At 38.2% G+C, this 20,611-nt stretch overlaps 1 protein-coding gene across 1 annotated transcript in view; it reads right to left on the bottom strand.

Annotated features, from left to right (window-relative positions):
- Window positions 1–20,611, bottom strand: part of IRAG2 (inositol 1,4,5-triphosphate receptor associated 2) — an 84,927-nt gene that overhangs the window by 51,956 nt on the left and 12,360 nt on the right. The window contains exons 8-17 of the mRNA XM_070410533.1: window positions 18,896–19,013; window positions 16,580–16,630; window positions 13,757–13,834; window positions 9,974–10,030; window positions 8,436–8,495; window positions 8,269–8,333; window positions 6,476–6,575; window positions 4,295–4,428; window positions 3,457–3,559; window positions 2,263–2,426 (exon numbers count right to left, since the gene is read on the bottom strand). Coding sequence (XP_070266634.1) covers window positions 2,263–2,426; window positions 3,457–3,559; window positions 4,295–4,428; window positions 6,476–6,575; window positions 8,269–8,333; window positions 8,436–8,495; window positions 9,974–10,030; window positions 13,757–13,834; window positions 16,580–16,630; window positions 18,896–19,013 — 930 coding nt within the window. The remainder of the gene's footprint in view (window positions 1–2,262; window positions 2,427–3,456; window positions 3,560–4,294; window positions 4,429–6,475; window positions 6,576–8,268; window positions 8,334–8,435; window positions 8,496–9,973; window positions 10,031–13,756; window positions 13,835–16,579; window positions 16,631–18,895; window positions 19,014–20,611) is intronic.

Below are 20,611 nucleotides of genomic sequence, written 5' to 3' on the forward strand. Positions count from 1 at the left end.
AATTTACTTCATATCAATCTGGCATTACAGTATATAATTATATGTTTATTTGTTCATCATCTGTGTCCCTCAATAGATGTTGGTTCATGGAGGCAGAGATTTCTGTCTCGTTTCCTATAATTCCCTAGTACCTATGCGGGAGGGACAGGGCAACCGAGTCAGGCAAAGAGCTGACACTTTGATGTTGTCCAATGATGACATGCCTTTCAAACCAAGCCTTTTGAGGTACTTTTTTTTTTCACTACCTCACCTTGACTCTTGGGTATGTGCTCTGACTGAGAATCGAACCATGACCTCCCAGTACACAGGTTGACACTCAACCACTGAGCCACATTAGCCGGGCTTGACTCTCAATTCTTTTCCATTCCTCAGCTTTGGAGCCTAGTTATCTTATGTCAGAATGGAAGCCTTCTCCTCATAAGTTTATAGCGTCTGAAAGTTGCCTTTATTTATTTATTTTTTTAAATATATTTTATTGATTTTTTACAGAGAGGAAGGGAGAGAGATAGAGAGTTAGAAACATCGATGAGAGAGAAACATCGATCAGCTGCCTCCTGCACATCTCCTACTGGGGATGTGCCCGCAACCCAGGTACATGCCCTTGACCGGAATCGAACCTGGGACCTTTCAGTCCGCAGGCCACTGCTCTATCCACTGAGCCAAACCGGTTTCGGCTGAAAGTTGCCTTTAAAAAATATTTCCTACCTCATCTAAAGAGAATACTTAGTCTCACAAATTTCTCCACTCATTTTCTCATGCATAGTTAAAACCCATAGCCAAGTCATTGGTGTATAGTGTCGATATGATTTTGTCTGTTTTAAATTATGTCTAGAAGTCAGGGGCTAAACTTTTCTTACATTTATAAATAGTATTTTTCCCACTGCTAGGTTTCCAGAATATTTTTAATGAACATTATATCAGATTTTAGCAAGTAGATAGTGGGGGATTAATAGCGGCAAGAACATGCGTTTTGAAGCTCTACATATCTAGATCTGATCTCAGTTGTCACTTAATCCTACCTGGATGACCTTGGGACATTATCAAACCACTCTGGAGATAAATACATGTCAAATTCTTAGCACTACATCCAAAACAGTAAGCTTTCAACAAATTTCACCTACTATTATTTAACTGGGCTTCTTGTGTGTCTAGTAGATAATACAGAAGATTCATGTATTCAGAGATGACTCTAGTAGTAGAGGCCTCTCTCAAAATAGTTCTTTGTTGCTAAACAGAAGAATTTCAATGCTCCCTTTTGTGGAGACGGTATCTGGGTAAGGAAGCTGCATATCTCCTTAACCCACAGCTTTACCACTAAGGGGAAGTCTCGGCTCACTGCTTCTTAGGAAAAGCAGAAGATTATTTTCTTGAGAGTTCCTTCTGGTATTATCTCTGGCATCTAGTTTCCTTACTTAGAGGGAAGAAAATAGTTTTTCTTCTGGCTATTTTTTAAAGCAACCTTGGCCTCTAATGACATTTTTTTTTTTACTTTATTAAAATTCAGTATACACCCATGTTCATTCATTCCTTTGAAAAGCACTTCTTAAGGGAACACTTAGTATGATACTAATAGCTATAGAAACAGAGGTCAACAAAAGATACACTCACTGCCCTTGTGTTTAGTATATGTGATTTACAAACTACAAATTTCAAGAATCCCCCATAACCATACGAATTAAGGTGAGAGAAAGGGTTAGTTGGTAAATTATTTTATATTTAGAGCCCTTTATTCCCCAGACACTTTTCACTTGAGATTTATTTCCTAGTGTCCAATGTGATGCATTGTATCCTAAGGTGGAACATGAAGCCCAATGGGATAGGAGTCAACAGACCCAGCATCAGGTTCTTCCATTAATAGATCTACCTGTGAGTTTTCCATTAACTCTCAGATCTTGATCAATTCACTTTACATCCTTATGCCTCGGTCTTGTGTAAAACGATGAGGTTTTACTAAATGGTCTCTAAGGCCCCTATGGTTAAAAGAATTCTATATTCTGTAATTCCAAATTCCTTCTCTAGAGAAAATAACTCTGATACTGGTTTTCCACAGATTTTAAAGTTCACTATTTGCAATTTTGAATATATTAGTCAATTTTACACTATTTCACAATTCGAGTCTGTCAGACAAAATGTCTTCCCTGAAAAAGTATCATCTGAAATCAATACATAGAACTTGGGAAAAAATGAACTGAAGGCTATGGCACAATCACAACGGTGTCCGGTTCAGAAAGCATGGGTTTCTTATACATAAATGATCGTCACCTGGAAAGATATTCTTTTCCGAAATAAAAATATTCCAGCCTGAATCTCTTCAAAATCTCTATCAACTTGACAAACTCTTTATCAAGAGATTCCTTGTGGTTTCCCAAGCTCTTCAGCATTAATACGCAAAAATCTAGTTTCTCTTCCATGGTATATTTGAATTCCTACAAGGAAAATCACAAACAAACTCCACTATTCCAGTGTTAAATATGAACATGACAGAGGCAATATGAAATGCTGTGGCCATTCTCCTTTCAATAGTACTCCCTGTTATTGGACCCTAAAATTCTAATTGAACACATACTAACTCTTAATTGCCCAAAGACTGATTATCCTTTAGGTTGATTATCTCAACTTAAGAAGTAGATATTGGGTACTTATCAAGTGCATGAAATTGAATTTCATTTGTCTTTCTTAAGATTGTGGGTTCCTGACCATTTCACCAATCATCACATTGCTTTAGAATAGCATGGGACAAGGAAGTGCGATAAAATCAGTATCTGTTGATTAGCATTTTCAAGAGCAACTTTTTAAAAAAAGGTTTGGCAAAGGGGTTGAAATTAACATTCCAGAGTTTCCTTCTTGCTTTAGTGTAATTTAGGGGCTGATGAACATTAATAGTTGTCTGGCAATCAAGAAGTAAAGATAATAAGTGATAGATAAATTAAGGAGATTTATATGGTTCTTTCCTAACAAAACTGGAAATGGCTACCTAAGAAGCTCATGGTTTTCCAATGTTCTACAAATATTGGGAATAACAAAACTGTCAGAATCTCAGGAATAAGATTCTTTTGCACACTAACCATCCTACCAAAGTCAGAGAATTGTAATAAGCCAATGTTAAGTGGCTTGGACTAGCCAATTCTCACAAGAATTCAAATAAAATAAACTCTTTCATTAAGTCATCTCATTTAGTCTTTGTTTCTCCAACATATAACACATATCTTCAAACTCACTCACTCACTCTCACCTTTTCCTCACCCTCACCCTCAAAGACTTTATCCTAACCGTCACGCTCACCCTCATCCTCATATGCACATTCATACATCCACCACAGACACTCTACACAGAGCATCAGACTGAGATAGCAGAAGACTTCAATAATGCCTGATATGGTACTGTACATAATGAGTATTACCTGGGTTTCAAAGGTAGAAGGGAAATCAGGAAAATCACAAAATACAGAACACTTACAGTAAGCATGTTCTCCCACTTTTCTTTCACAGTAATTTCTGGACTAGTTACCCACTGGAGAGGACTGTCAATGAGGGCTTCCACTTCAGAACTGTCTTCACGCTGAAAAAGAGTTTCACATCTTCAACTAGGAATTTAGGGGGAAGATGTATACTATTACATAAGAACTAATGTAGACCAAAGTTCTATTATAGAGGTAACTCAGAAAAAGTTCCTTCTCAACTAACACTGCTCAATGACTTGCCTTTACCCCGGGACGTTGCCATGGGTAGATGCTACCTCTCGTCAGGTTCTCTATTTACGCTGAATGTGCAGAGATAGAATCATTTTCCAGCAAAACCTATCCATTTTTACCTTCCTCTCAAATAGAAGGAAACAAGCATTTTTGTGGATTTTTTCATTTGTCAAACTAAATACTACCTACCATACACGCTAGGCACTGTGAAAGGGACAGGAAATATCAACACGAAGATTCTCTGCTTTCTCTGACCAACTAGAGTTTCCAGTCACATATCAAAATGAAGAAAGAGGTGCTAGTCATTAGCTAGAAGGAAATTGCTCAATAGATACCATGTCTTCAGCCCTTTGATAATAAAGATTAACCTGTAGGAAAACTATGCTCAAGCAATCCATATCCAATGGTCAGTTAGTCCTGATTGACTCAGAACTAGATCAACTTCAGGAATGTTTGAGAAAATTTTTCTCTTTCATAGTAGGATGATTTGGGGGCTCAACAACACACACATATGCTTGTGCTCAGCAAACAGGTTGCAGGTCAGTTGTCTGCAGACATTCCTAGGCAGTGAAACCCCATGATAGGCGTGTGCTATGAAATATCAGCTTCTGGAGAGTAGCTGTGAATCCCACTCCTTTCTGCTCGAGTTCTCTCAGTGACAGCAGCAGTTCTTGGTCCATCATTGTGTCCAGAGATGACAAGCTGATTAAACTGCACTGCTGCTCAGTTTCAGTGTTCTGGAACAATTGCCAAAATGTTCATGACTCTTATTTTAATAATGAACATTCATTTTTATTTCATAAAAATAATGCCCAGGGCTCAATGTAAGTGTCCCCATTCTAAAGAGTCTTATGGAATCCTTCTATGTCCCTCCTAAAAAACATTTTTACATTTTCTCTTTAGTATGACCTTAACTTACCATTTATTTGGTTCTTAAGAAAGTTCCATTTATCCCATGGATAACATTTACACGTGGTGATATAAACTGCTATGGCTCTAATTTTACGAAAATAAGGGAACGTAAAGAAATTCACAGGAAAAAAAATGTTGGGATGGGGTGCTCAATAAATCCTACTAAAAACAGGTTGATTTCTTCAGTTTCCCTTCCATGTACAGAAGATAATGTCCCACAAAGACTATTCCTTATACTTCTCTCAAAGTCTCTGTCTCATCATATGGTTGATATATGACAACAGTACATTTAACTTCCTTCTTGTTGGAAAAAGGTCAGAGGGCTCTTATTTCCAGATTCTAATTAAAAACAAACTTCTTCATCCTTCTGTGGGGTATACCTGAGAGTCAGGACTTCGCCAGCTGTTGAACCCCGGCTGAGAAGTGTAGAACTTCACAAGCTGACATCCTGACACTGTCACCATCTCAGAGGACTGAGGATGAAACACTGCTGGGGCAGGTTTGCCATCATTTCACTCAGTCTGGCAGTTTGGCTTGGTTTCAAAACCGCAGTAAAATGATGAGTATTTGAAACAATGTCAGGAAAGCACAGCCCTCGGCAGAATGTCCAAGGCTGCCTGAGAGCACGTCAGATGAAGGCAGCATATGTTGCCCCTGCATCCTTGGCAGAAGAAATTCAAACAGCGTTTGCCCCAAAGACATTCTTCCACCCCTTTCAAGGTCATAGCACAGCTGTCAACAGGAGGACATTCTGACAAATCCATTGTCCACAGACATGGAGAGACCATCAAAGTGGTGAAAAGAAAGCAATTTGATAATAAAGCATTTCCTAACATAATAAACACAAAACTGGCAAGTATAAAAGAGTGGAAATATAGCAATGCGGGGAGAGGGAGTCCCAACATTTAATTCCCCAAAAGGCTTTTGATTGTTCCCTACCACGCTGTAAAGAATTGGGTCTACCTAATAAATGGAGATCTTTTTAAAGTAATAATTCATTTTGCTATTTAAAAATTAGTCAGGTCATATCCATATTGTCTCAGTGGATAGAGCGTCAGCTTGCGGGCCAAAGGGTCCCAGGTTCGATTCCAGTCAAGAGCACATACCTTGGTTTCAGGCTCCTCCCCAGCCCGGGCCCTGGTCAGGGCTCGTACAGGAGACAACCAATCGATGTGTTTCTCTCACATCAATGTTTCTCTCTCTGTCTTTCCCTCTCTCTTCCACTCTCCCTAAAAATCAATGGAAAAATATCCTCAGTGGAGGATTAACAACAACAACAACAAAAAATTAGCCAGGAGGGGGGGTAACAGGGTAGGGGGGAAATGGGAGATATCTGTAATACTACTAACAATAAAACATATACTTTAAAATAAATAAAAATTAACCAAAAACATATAAAATGCTACTTTCTGTTCAGAATGTAATCACCACTGTCAATAAATTGGCTTGGTTCAATGACATCCTAAAGCAAAGAAGCTGCGTGCTGTTTCTGAGAACTCTGTGTATGGCAGACAAACTGTGAGGGACGGGAAACACTGGAAAGTAGCTCATGGATCTCTACTGCACCTTTAAGACCCCAGGCTGGGGAACATGTATTTAGTTTGTCCTGAGGAATACAAGAGTATAAAGATTTCTGAAATCCAGGTTCACTGAATGCACAGTTCCACAACCCCATGCTTGACAGTTTTCAGCCATAACTTGAAACGGGTCCGTTCTCCCAGGCGGAGACATTAGACTTGGATTCCAAAAACAGTCAGCAGATTTGCCTCAAAATGTCACAGGTGCTTTTCTGCAAGCTATGGACCTTCACTTGGTAAGTTATCCCATGTGGTGATTGTTTTTTAAAGCTTTCCATTGATGATAGTTACCTACCTCTGCAGACTGAGCAAGAATGAGTTCACAACGTAAAGATTTTTCTCCTTTGGAGATGATACTCTTATGTTCTTCACTAACATTCAATTGGATCCCATTCCTTGAAAAACAGAAAAACAAAAAACCAAGAATAGTAATCCCATCTGGTTAGGCGTGCCTCCAACATTTTTTTGTATGCTTTTATTTATGAGAGAGAGAGAGAGAGAGAGAGAGAGAGAGAGAGAGAGAGAGAGAGAGAGAGAGAAAGAAATGTCTATCAGCTGCCTCCCACATGTACCCTGATTGGGAACTGAATCTGCAACCTAGGCATGTGCCCTGGCTGGGAATCAAACAGGCCACCTTTTGGTGCGTGTGACCAATTGAGCTACACCTACCAGGGCCCTAACACTATGTTTTGAGTCAGCAGATTAGGGCTTATTTATGACCAAACGGTCAGTAAGCCTCCACATGTACTTAGGATTGCATAAGGTACTTAGGAATACAGAGACAAGGAGAGTCTCTGCCCAGATTAGTGATGCTAGGTGGTTGCAAACAAGTAGGCCACACTTTTTAAAACATTTTTAATTTTAATTAATTTATTTTTATGAATTGAAACCAATAGTTAAAAATTAGAGCCTAGCTGGTATGGCTCAGTGGTTGAGCACTGATCCATAAACCAGGAGGTTGCGGTTTAACTCCCAGTCAGGGCACATGCTCTGGTTGTGGGCTCGATCCCTAGTGGGGGACATGCAGGAAGCAGCCAACTGATGTGGATGTTTCTTCCATTGATGTTTCTTTCTCTCCCTCTCCCTTCCTCTCTAAAATCAATAAAAATACATATTTTAAAAATTAGCAAATTTCACCAAAAACCTAGATTTCTGGCTTTTCTTAAAAAAATGAAAGATGTGGCCACACTAGGAACGTATATTATTTTTTAAAATTTTTTTATTGATTTTTTACAGAGAAGAAGGGAGAAGGATAGAGAGTCTAGAAACATCGATGAGATACATTGATCAGCTGCCTCCTGCACACCCCCTACTGGGGATGTGCCCGCAACCAACGTTCATGCCCTTGACTGGAATCGAACCTGGGACCCTTCAGTCCACAGGCCGATGCTCTATCCACCGAGCCAAACTGGTCAGGACATCTTTTTTAAAAATATATATTTTATTGATTTTTTTACAGAGAGGAAGGGAGAGGAATAGAGAGTTAGAAACATCGATCAGCTGCCTCCTGCACACCTCCTTCTGGGGATGTGCCTGTAACCAAGGTACATGCCCTTGACCGGAATCAAACCTGGGACCTTTCAGTCCGCAGGCTGATGCTCTATCCACTGAGCCAAACTGGTTAGGGCTGGGTGCATATATTTTGATGTAACAATTAGCTAGAGCTAAGCAGAGCAGCCACCTCTGCCCTCGTTGAGGTAATGCACTTACCTCATCGGTAACTCTCATGATGTAAGTGTGTGCACTCACACCACTAGCTTTACTCTTGTTGTCTGCGGAATCCTGGACTAGATTACACATATTCGACAACAAATGTTTATAATATAAGGTGATATATGTTAGACAAGAGATAAATACATGCACTCAAAAGGGTTACTTTGATCTCAAGCTAAGAGAAAAACCAAGGGAAGGTCATGAGAAACTTGTGAAGGAGTTCTGTTGGGGAAAAAAAAGCAGAGAAAAGAGCACTTACAAAAGTACAGGGGAAAAGAATGTAGCACATTCAAGAACTGCAGCTAGCTCAGTAGGCCAATGACGTAGGGTAGAGGCACGTGAGAGAAGGCATGGGGGTTGCTGTGTACTACTTACATGATTAGTTCCTGTTGCAAGTGCTGTAACTCATGAGCCAGTTTGGTTTTTTCCCCTCGTAAATTCTGGAATCACATACAACATTAGGCTGTACATGCCCCTCCAGTGGGGAAATTACCTTTCATTTAACAACCCACCTTGCAAGTTCTGAGATTATTATGGTATACCTCTATAATGCTTCCATATTCTATGATGGTTGACTTAAGTTCTTCTATACTTAAATCCTTCTGAAAAGTAGAAGAGAAAATTAATAGATAATAAATGCATGAGTCCACCAAATCATGTTTATTAGAATAATTATCAATCTGAGCCACAAAAAATTATAATGCCCAATGATATGAGCTCTTCTATCAATCATATTATTTAAAAACTGAACCAATCTGTGTTTCTGATTAAAGCCACACAAAAAGTGTGGGGTAGTGAGGCAGCTGTATCTAACTGGTGATAGTGTGCTCTGTGTCTGCCTAGACCAGTGATGGCAAACCTATGACACGCGTGACAGAGGTGACACGTGAACTCATTTTTTTGGTTGATTTTTCTTTGTTAAATGGCATTTAAATATATAAAATAAATATCAAAAATATAAGTCTTTGTTTTACTATGGTTGTAAATATAAAAAAATTTCTATATGTGACACAGCACCAGAGTTAAGTTAGGGTTTTTCAAAATGCTGACACGTCAAGCTCAAAAGGTTCGCCATCACTGGTAGTCCAACTGAACCAAACCCTTAAAGGTATATCTTAAGTCCAAGTCAAAATTATATTTGTTATCATTATACATTTAAGAAAAAAATCAGTCTTTAACTGAGAAGGACTAATGAATTATTAAGGAATCTAATTTTATTCAACTCATATGATATCTCTGTTAAAATCACAGTATTATACTAGAGAGGACAGGCAGTGTATGGCCTACAATTGTATCCCATGATTAGCATGGTGCCTGGAATGTGCAAATTGCCCCAGCAATGCTTATGAATATCTGGGAGGAGTGCAAAGTAGTGGACAGATGAGAGGTATGGAGGAAGTGAGCCACCACTACTACCACAATGTCACTGTATGTCAGTATCTGGGTCAATGTCTACAAGCCATCAATGACTTCTTTGAAATGTCAAAACATGAATGGAAAGGAATATAAATATTGCTCTTTCTTTGCCTCCTTATCTTGAAATGTGGAAGTTTACTAACTTAGGGCTGTGTCCTTCGTCCTTCGTATGTCACCATAACCAGAATCTCTGCTCCTTGTTACTAGATAGGTGATGATCACAGGATACAAGGATAAAGAGAATATCTATTTATCATCTATCTATCTGATCAATCAATGAAACCAGGAAGAAAATAACTTAGGGATATTTTTTCTTCCCCCAAATGAATGACTGCACACACATTTGTGTTGTTATGAATTAAAACTGCATCATTGTATCTAGCCTGATTGACTGCATCATTGACTGATAAATTGGCACACCATTATTGGTTGTGTAGATTAATGAACACCACCAGAATTTAGAGAGGATATGATGAAACTTATACTAGATGGATAAGTCAGTATTCTTTATTCAACAGAATATTTTTTGAGAAGTTTATAAAGGAAATCTAATGTTCTTAATAGAATATTAGAATCAGATATTTTAATAGGAGTGATCATCTCCTTTCTGATTTGGAGAGAGCTAGCCAATCCCACAGGACTTCATGGGAAGGGACAGACCAACCTTCTGCAAACTTGCATCTTTGTTAAGCAAAGTGTTCTCATACATGCGTAACTCCATCTGAAAAGAAACAAAGTTAGTGAAGGCCACTGGGACGTTGCTTTGGTAAAGGACAGTGCCACAAAATCATTTCAGTCGGGAGACATGTTTCTGAAACACTTTTAATGTGCATATGTATTTCACTTTTTAGAGAACTTTCACATAAGCCTCAAAACAATTTTAGAGGCTGGGGTCATCGCTTTCATTTTATAAGTGAGGAAATTGAGGCTCAACACTAGTCAGAGACTTGCCCAATGTCACACACAGTCAGTGACAGAACCAGAGCCTAGAATTTGAGTCTCCAGCTCCAGCCAAGCGCTTTTCCCGCCATATCATACTTCATATAATAAGAGGACTTAGAGAGTTTTTATTTTTTTGGTGAAAATAAAATTCTAGATGTGACATTAACGAAGACTGCATGGGACATATAGAAAACTCCTCTTTTGAAAATTTAGTTTAAAGATGTTCAAGATTTCCTTTAGCAAGGTGAACTGTAAGGATACATCAGTTTATTCAAATCAAAAGCAAGCTTGTTGCTATAGGCTTCTAAATATAATACAACAGATAGATATGTATAGCGATTGCATTGAAAACCTGAAAAAATAATCAGCATAGTCAGAAATACGATCATAATCATATACTAGTATATTTGATATGCCTTTATAGATCTAAAGGTATTTTCACACGATCATCTCATTTGAGTTTGTGTATTAGGTAGAAAGTATATCCATTTAGTAGGTGAGAAAATTGAGACTTAAAGAGGTTAACTAGTTGCTTGAGATTACAAAGCTTCTAAATAAAGAACACAGGATTTGAACCCGTGTCTTCTAGCTCTTTCCACTAGTTTATGACTAGATTAATTATGCTTTCCAAAGACAGCCATTCCTAGAATAAAATTAATTAATGTCTAAATTATAACTGCTATAATCCTATATAATAAAAGCGAAGTATGAAAATTGTCCCCTCGACCAGGAGTTTGTCTGGGAGTTCGACCAGGAGGCAGGGCCAGCTGGGGGAAGGGAGGGAGGCCCCAGCCAGCTGCTGGTAGCTGCTAGGGACCCTACCAGTGCACAAATTTCATACACTGGGCCTCTAGTATATGTATAAGTGTATACACACATGGAATTTGAATATCTGCTAGGAAACTTGAGACTTCCACATATAGACTTGAAATTTAAGTACATCATCATTTCAAACATGTACTACAATAAAAAAAATATTGCTTAAATAAACCATTAGAGGTGACAATAAGCATGACACAAATTCCTGAATTTATTAATAGTTGTCTCCTGTTTCCTGATAAGAATGTATAGAAAATAGAAAAAATATATACAAAATATAGACTTTTAGATAAAAAATGATTTTTCTCTATATTGCAAGGTATCATTTCTTAATTTAATCAAGTAATGATTTATTTCCCCAGCTCTCCTCATTTTCCATGTTAAAAAGGTACAATTGTCCTGGCTGGAGCAGCTCAGTTGTTAGAGCATTGGCCTACACACCAAAAGTTCACAGGCTTGACACCTGGTCAAGGGCATGAACCTAGGTTGCAAGTTTGATCCCTGACCAGACACATGAGAAAGGCAACCAATGGATATGTCTCTCTCACATCAATGTTTCTCTCTCTCTCCACCACTTCTTTCCAATCTCTCTAAAAAAAAAATTAATGGGAAAAATATTCTCAGATGAGGATTAATGAGGGGGAGGGGAAGGTAAAATAGCTGAAATCTTTCCTGACTTAGACCTTTAATTGATCTACCAAGGCTCAGGGTTGGAGGATACCCAGGCCCAGTAGATCAAGCCACAAACAGTGAATAGTGTGGTCACTTCAGACAGGTAGCCCAAGGCTGGTTGCGCACAATGTCTGACATTGACCTGCACTGGAACCCTGCCCAAGTGTACCCAGAACCAACACAACTAATGGTTGGCTTCAGACCACACCAGAGCTCAACCCAACCAGCCATACAAGTGGCACACCTAAGGGGGGACTCCGGCAGGCATCAGACCCTGTTGGGAACAACTCTGCTTTGGGAGGGGGGAGGGCAGCCCCTGCACAGAGATTCATACATGGTGATTAAGATCTATTTTTATAGTCAACCAGCCTGAGGGTTAACTCTTCCCACAAATGGACCAACAGCATTCAAAACTCAACTACGCAGGAGGGCACACATAATGCACACAAGAGATATTCCTGGAGCACCTAGCGCAGGTGATCAGAAGATTGTGCCACTGAGTCCAAGACACCTACATCATAAAGCCATCATAGGTAGTAAAATCTGAGACATTTCTCTTAGCAATATTTTTTTCTGATATATTTCCTGGGTCAAGAGAAACAAAAGAAAAAAGAAACAAATGGGACTATCTCAAACAAAAAAGCTTTTGCACAGCAAAGGAAACCAACAAAATGAAAAGACAACCCACCGAATGGGAGAACATATTCACCAATGATACAACTAATAAGAGATTACTATACAAAACTTATAAAAAACTTATAAAACACCACCAAAAAACTCAAATAATCCAATTAAAAATGGACAAAGGACCTGAATAGGCACTTCTCCAAAGCATACATACAGATGGCCAATAAAGATATGAAAAAGTGCTCAACATCAGTAATCAACAGAGAGATGCAAATTAAAACCACAATGAGATGTCACCTCACATCTGTCAGAATGGCTATTATCAATAAACCAACAAACAATGTGTTGGCAAGGATGTGGAGGAAAAGGAACCCTAGTGCACTATTGATGGGAATGCAAATTGGTGCTGCCCTTGAGGAAAACAGTATGGGGTTTCCCCCCAAAAATTAAAAATGGAACTGTCTAATGACCCAGTGATTCTACTTGTGGGAATATGTCCAAAGAAATATGAAACACTATTTTGAAAGAATATGTGCATCCCTATGTTCATGGTAGCATTATTTACAATAGCTAAGGTTTGGAAGCAACCCAAGGGTCCATCAGTAGATAAGGGGATAAAAAGTTCATGGTACATTTACACAATGGAATACTACTCAGCCATAACCAAGAAGAAAAACTTACCTTTTGTGACCACATGAGTGGATCTGGAGAGTATTATGCTAAACAAAATAAGCCAGTTAGAGAAAGACAAATACCATATGATCTCACTTTATATGTGGAATCCAATAAACTAAGAAAAAAAATAGAGACAGACCCATAGAGACAAAGAACAGACTGACAGCTCTCAGAGGAGAGAGTGTTTTGGGGATTGGTGAAAAAGGTGAAGGGATTAAGCAAAAAATAAAAATAAAAAACAGACATAGACAACAGTGTGGTTATTACCAGAGAAAGGAGGAGGTGGGCAAAGGGGGATACATGGTGGTGAAAGAGACTTGACTTTGGGTGTTGAGTGCATGATGAAGTATGCAGAAGTGGTATAGACTTCTTCACTTGCAACATGTATAATTTTATCAACCAATGTCACCTCAATAAATTCCATAAACAATAACACTGGTTTTGATGATGGTTGCACAACTCTGAACATATTAAAAAGCACTGACTTGTACATTTTTAAGTGGGTGGAGTTAATGGCATGTGTATTATTTATCAGTAAAGCTGTTACATTAAAAAATTGAGATTGCCCTTTATATAACTCAGACATCTTGAGGAGTACAAATTTTAAAGTTTATAGCAAAAGGTTATTGTACCAATGAGTCATACACACCTTTATAGAGTAATATTAGCTCGATGGAAGAAAATGTTTTACCAGTATTTGGGAAATGCTTACTTGGTGCTCTGTCTCAGTTTTAGACAATTCCTCAATATTCTTTTCCAATGCATATATATCCATAACATTCTTGGTATTCTAATGTAAAAAAAAGATAGTATTCTTTGATTTAGTCCAAATATAAAAAATAAGAGACCGTCTTAAAGTCTTTTTTAGGAAGAAGTATTTTCATCATTATCATCATAATCCATTTTAAGCTAAGGGACAAAACCTTAGATAACATGGGCCTTTTAACATGACATCTAGGAAGCCCCTTATCATCTCACATTCCACCACAGCCATTCACTCCCTAGTTCACACCTTTTACACTTGTCATTACCAGTAACTGTGACCCTTTCATTATACTGACTGCAAATTTCTCCCTCTTCAACCACCACCTCTTGTCTTTCCAGATTACTTCTTTGAGCACCAACAAACCTCAATCCCCACGGAAGCCTGCAATCCGCTGATCTGACCACCTTCTCATGATTCTTCCACTTTTCTTGTGAACTCGGTCCATCTTTACTCGGCTTAAATTATTCTGTGGTCATTCCATACAACCACCCTCTTCCACATCCCCTCAATTCCCTTGCCTCTCCCCTACTTCTTAGTATTTGCTTAATTTGAGTTTTCCATTCACTCTGTGCCAGCACCCTTCCAGATGAACATGGTTAAAGAAAAACACAAATGAACCAACAGCTCACATGTTAAATTTATCACCTTTCACCTCAATGTTTACTGGTGATCATATCATATATAATCCTATTCCATTCTTCTGGCCATTTTTGTAAATCAGGGATTTGCAAACTACACTAACTTTCCTACCCCAGCCACACAGGTCAGCTCTAATTGACACCCTGGTTTGTAAATAAAGTTTTATTGAAAAACTACTGTGTCCATTTGTTTTTATATTATCTCTGGTTGCTTTCACACTACAATGGCAGAAGGGAGTGGCTGTGTCAAAGCTTTTTAGCCAGGAAACCCTATAAATATTTACTATCAGGTCCTTTACAAAAAGTTTTCCAACTCCTTGCTTATTTTATCCCTTCTCTCTTGAATTTCTAATACCTCTTCCAACATCCTCACTCTCAGTTGATAACTTCATATTTCACTGAGACAATTTTAAAAACATAAGAGAACTTTCATAGTACTGCAATATATAATAAATACCTTTGGATATACTACAAAGCATTTGCTGATCTGCACACTTCTCTCCACCACTACTGCTTTTGCCTGGATTATTACAAGGGCCTCCTAATTGGTCTCCCAGTTTCTATCCCACTCTGTAAACAGCCGGAGTCCATACAATGCCCATATAAGACCTTATGGGTTTGGCTCTAGGCAGCTCTCTGCCACACTTCTTGCTACTTATTTCCTCTGATCCAGCCATAGTGGTCTTGCTGTCCCTCAATAACAGCAGGCATGCTACAGCCTGAGGTCCTTGAGCTGGCCATTTCTTCTGCCTGGAATGTTCTTCCACAGATAAACCTCCTTTCCAATTTTTAGCCAAATGAGTAATTTCACAGTGCTACTTTTATCCTAACCACACTAGTTTAAATTGTACTCCCCCACAATTGTTTTCACCTTTCTTTTCTCCACTGCACTAGTCACCATCTAACATGCTAGCTCCACATGGGCTATTTTGCTTAAGTTTGTTTCCTCAGCATCTAGAATAGTGCCTAGCACATAAAGGTCTCCCAAAGAATATGTGTTGAATGAATGAATGAATGAATGAATGTGAATACCCAAACCATTGTGCTGTTACTCATCACAATGCATCAGATTTTTGCCTCCCAAAGGAATCTTAGCTAGCAGTGACATTGACGTGCCTTTTCTAATGGAAATCAGTCATTGCAATGCTGTGAAGGGTTCCAAATCTCCTTCCTCCCATCTTAATTCTAAACTGATTTGGTACAATTCTTTGATGCTAGTCAATCATCTTATATTCGAGGAGAAAAGCATCTTACCTTGGGAGCTTAACTGTAAAGCACTAGTTTTTGTAGCTATAACATGTCTGAATCTAAGGTAGGGTTTCTTTCCAATCTTTGTTTCTTTTTTAACCCACCAAGAAATTTTTTAATGTTCACTTGGTCCATATTTTGGATAACTCTCCAGATTGTTCATCACAGCTTAATAACTAACAAACTTTTATAAAGCCCCAATTTTAAAATGTGCATAACACTTGCCATTCAAAATGCACTTACATAGAATTTCTCTCCAAAATAGTAAGTTACTAGTAGCTTTGTTACCCATTCTTTCATTGCTTTAATTCTGTTGCTTAAAAATATATATTGCATAGAATTATTCATTTTTTAGAGATTCTAGTCATATTTCCTAACATATATGAGGTACATTATAATTAAACAAATGGGTTCACCTGCATTATCTTTATCTCTAAAATAACTGAGGGAATAGGTATTATTAGCTCAAAAAAGATAAATGTCTTTTCCAAGGTCAGACTTACAGTGAATTTAAGATCTGGGTCTTAGATTCAAGATATTTGCCACCTAGTTCAGTAGAATAATAACAGAAAGGTAATATATAATTTCTACACTTTCCTTCTTGATTTGTATAGTTTTTAGATGCATTAATTTTACTTCATCTTAAATCTGAATATTTAAAACCCCACTTCTTCCATGGACATATACCAAGGTAATAAGATACTTCTGTCCAGACATGAAAATCCTATCCCCTCTCCCTCATTTGTCATTTGACAAAGCAACCTGGGTTTTGGCCCACAGGAGTTTGAATACTCACATCATTTCTATTTAACCCGGGGGCAGGACCCATGATTGATTGATTCTATCAGTTTATTGGTGCCCATGTTTAATGATTTTAACATACCTCCTCTTGGAGAATCCGAATCTTAAGAATCAGAGCCCGGTTTTCTGCCTCCTGATTCATTAAAAGAAAAGTCATTTAAAAATATTTTAGAAGTTTATGAAAATACCACATATTTAACTCCAAGACTATCGACACTCTTTCCCTTTATTAGTTTTAAGCATGGCGCTGACATATCATAAATGAGCCTAGGCTGAAAATATTTCCAACATGGGCTTAAGTCTGTGGCTAACAGTTTCTTGGGATCTGTGAGAAGTCACTCTTCTCCTTGACTTAATCTATGACAGTAGGAAGGAAAGACTAAAAACATAAAAGAAAGCGCCTGGCTTCTTTCCCTGCTACTTCCCGCCATCCACTTATGACAGGTACTGTGAACTCATCTATTTAAACAGCACTTTGAAATCTTAAAGAGATCTAGCTTTCTACTTGAAGCTGTTGATATTCCCAGATTCAACATTACCATATGATTATAAAAAAATTATTTTCTAATGAAGAGCCCCAAACTCAGAACCCTCAGAAGAAAAAAATATTCCGGGACAAAATAAATGCCAAAATGTTAACAATAAACATATTGTTATGGTAGGATAAATATATTGATATGGTAGGATAAGAACTGAGTGGGAGTTTTTTTGTTAATATGCATTTCTTTATTTTTATAGAGTAACTAGGAATTACCTTCCTATATAATAAAACCCTAATATGCAAATCGACTGAACAGCAGAACGACTGGCAGAATGACTGGTCGCTGTGATGTGCACTGACCACCAGGAGGCAGACACTCAATGCAGGAGCTGCCCCCAGCCCACAGGCCCTGATCAGTGGTGGAGGCGGGGGGCGGGGCCAGCGAGCAGGCAGTGCCAGGCCTGCCAAGGCGGGTGCCAGCGGGGGGCCCCCCATTGTCCCACTGGTCACCCTGCAGATCAGCCCTGATGACCGGCCAGGCCTAGGGACCCTACCAATGCACAAATTTCATGCACCGGGCCTCTAGTTACAATATAAAAATAAAAGGGAAAACATGTCAGGCTAGGTTGTCATTGATATAAGAGTGAAGGAACACCTCCCCCCCATGCACACATAATTGGAATCAGAAGACCTGAGTCCAATTCTAGCTTTATCATTTATTAGACAATTGACTTTGAATAATCAAAACATCTCTGGACTTTACCTATAATTCTATTAATTTTTACATGAAAAATAGCTACTTCTGTTTCTACCTCAATGAATTTCTATGATGACCAATGAAATATTCAAAATTATTTTAAAATTTAAAACACTATAAAATGCAAAGAATTAGAATTGCATATCTAGGACTCCTTGCTTTTAATAATAGCTAGTATTACCCAGCCCTAGGAGGAAAGAGGACATTATGTGATTTCCTTATATTAACTCATATAACCTTCTCAGCCCTAGGGTCTCAGGACACTGAGGCTTAAAGAGGTTATGTAGTTTGTCTAAAGTTACACAGCCCCAGGAGTCAGGACTTGACTGCTGGCCCTCTGATTTTCAAGGGTAGGTTCTTGATAATTTCTCTACATTGCCTCCAGATAAAAGTTCTTCATTGGCCCCAAATTGAATATTCCCTGTAGTACATTCATAGAGACTTGCAGAGTCACCTGACACTCAGTGAGTCTAGTCCCACATTTTACTATTGAGGTAAGAGCTAAGCTAAGCTGTGTTGGTTGTGGGAGGTCACGAGTGACTGACACAGACCTGGAGCCCATCTCTTGATGAATTACAGACCTAAAAATAAATTAGTCTGAATGACTTTCAGCTGACCCCACCGTCATTAGCAATGCTAGAATACTACTGCTGTAATATATTACTAAAAATAACAATTTAACATTCTCAATAAAAATGATTATGTACTTCTCTGTTGAGTTAAAGCTTAGTCTAAATAGCAATTTGCTCTAAAAATTACAAGCCTGTACTGATTTAGTATAAGGACTGATTTATGGAGCTTGTAGTAATCTGGAAGTATTGGGAAAATTGATCATTTTTTTTTTTAACTGAGAAAAAGTTGAAAGTTCGACAGAGAATTTTAAAAAAAAATTCAAGTGGATTTTGGTATTAGGTACTTATGAATTCACCTATCAACTTCAGGATGCATTTTAGAGATCTTCTACATCTTCACAAACCATTGTGAATATGACCAAGCAATTTGTAAATAATTTTAATCTTGGTTGAAAAGGAAAATACAGGTTTTCATCCTACCTGCCTTAACTTTTTTAAGGTGTTACCATTATTCATTTATCAGACTATTGGCTGACTTTTGCCTCCAAATAAACCCTCCTGGTGTTTCAAGGAACTTGGATGACTTACTAATTGTTTGTTCTGGGCTACAATTGTGGTCTTCTGCTCTTCTGAAGCACTCATACTAGTTTTCAGTTCCTCTAGTTCTTCTTGTAACAGATTTGTTCTCATAATAGCCTGGTGGGCACTGTGGGGGTGGGGGTGGGGGGAAGAAGGCGATGAGCAAAACCTCAAGTGTAACTGTCAAACATGCTAAGAAAAGCCAAGGACTATTTTTAGATCCAAGCTGAAAACCACTGAAAATATAAACCAGATGCCAACAATAGTAAAAATATGCCCACTATCTTTCATAGTCCTTAGTAAAGAAAGGGATTTCAGGGCAGGGTGATGGTGGGGGAAAGTGATAGAAGGAAAAAAAAAAAAACATATTCCCGAAGATAAAGATTTGGAGACTCCCTTTGAAATCCTCATTGGCTGAATCCTACAGTTCTTTCCTTCTACTAATAAAATGTAATATTAGTTAGTGCAATTCCACAAATATTTATTCAATAATAGCATGTTCCAGGTGCTGTACCCTGCAAGGGGCCCATGATAGTGGACAAAAGGGACAAGGCCCTTGCCCTTGTGCAGATTAATACTAGTCAAGGAGATGACAACTGAAATGTATACATGCTTCAATAGTTGATAACCCCCTTTTCACTCCTTTTCAGGTTTAACTGATTTGAAATAATGGGTGAAGCCAAACTAAGTTTTGGACAAAGAAAATGTATCCTAAAGTGTCACTAGACTGTTTTTTTTTTAAATGGAGATACATAAAAGATAAAGTTTACAGTACAAAACCAACAGCAGTCGAGTTGGGGGCACACAAATACCAAATGAAATGATTCTTGAAGTTTGTAATTCCGTTGCTTCGCATTATCAGCAGTGCCCAGGCCAGAATGGTCATCAGTTTGAAAACAGGCATTGACAAAAAAATTATTCATTTCTGTAGATTATTTTAAATTTTGAAAATGAACTGTATGTTAATAAGCACTGACTTTATAATCATTCAAAGTATGTATACATTTTTGGGGACACCTTGTATTTTATTTTAAAGGTTTATTATAGCATTGTTTACAGTAACAAAGCACTGAAAACAACCTAACTGTCCAACTAAGAAAGCTTATTAACTGTATTATGGTAATCCATATCATGGAATTACCTAGTTGTGCTCCCACTAGATTATAAACTGTTTTCTGTGCAGGGTCTCAAAGAAGGTACAATGTGTGCCTTATTAAAGAATTACATTGGTCATTCAACATGTATTTATTGAGCTCCAACTCTGTGCCAGGCATTATGCTAGATACAAGAGAAGAAAAAAGTAAACTCAGTCAAGAGAACTCTACCCTCCTGGAATATATGGTCTAGTGGGGTAAACAGACAATCATCATTTACAATACAGTGTGACAAGAACCAAGGTTGGAGTGAACCCAAGTTCTGCAGACACTGTGTTTAAGGCAGACAGTTCAGATCATGAGAAAGAAGAAGAGGGAGGGGGGGAGATAACAGAAGCTCGCTGGGGGGCTGCAAGCAGTTAGATATTGTTAGAGCCTAGAGTGGAAAACGAGAAGTAGAAATAAGGCAACAGAGGCTCCACCATGAAAGGCTTTGCAAAGTAGATGAAAGAATTTAGATTTTTATCCCGAATATGTTAGGGCTCCATTGACGTGTTTAGGGCAGAGGCATAATGTAGTCAGATGGGCCTTTAGGAAGAGCATTCCCCTAGGTGTGACACTTTTGGAAAAG

The sequence above is a fragment of the Myotis yumanensis genome, unplaced genomic scaffold (assembly GCF_028538775.1).
Source record: "Myotis yumanensis isolate MYYU_CA2020_CCGP unplaced genomic scaffold, mMyoYum1.0.hap1 SCAF_3, whole genome shotgun sequence".
Taxonomy (NCBI): Eukaryota; Metazoa; Chordata; class Mammalia; order Chiroptera; family Vespertilionidae; genus Myotis; species Myotis yumanensis.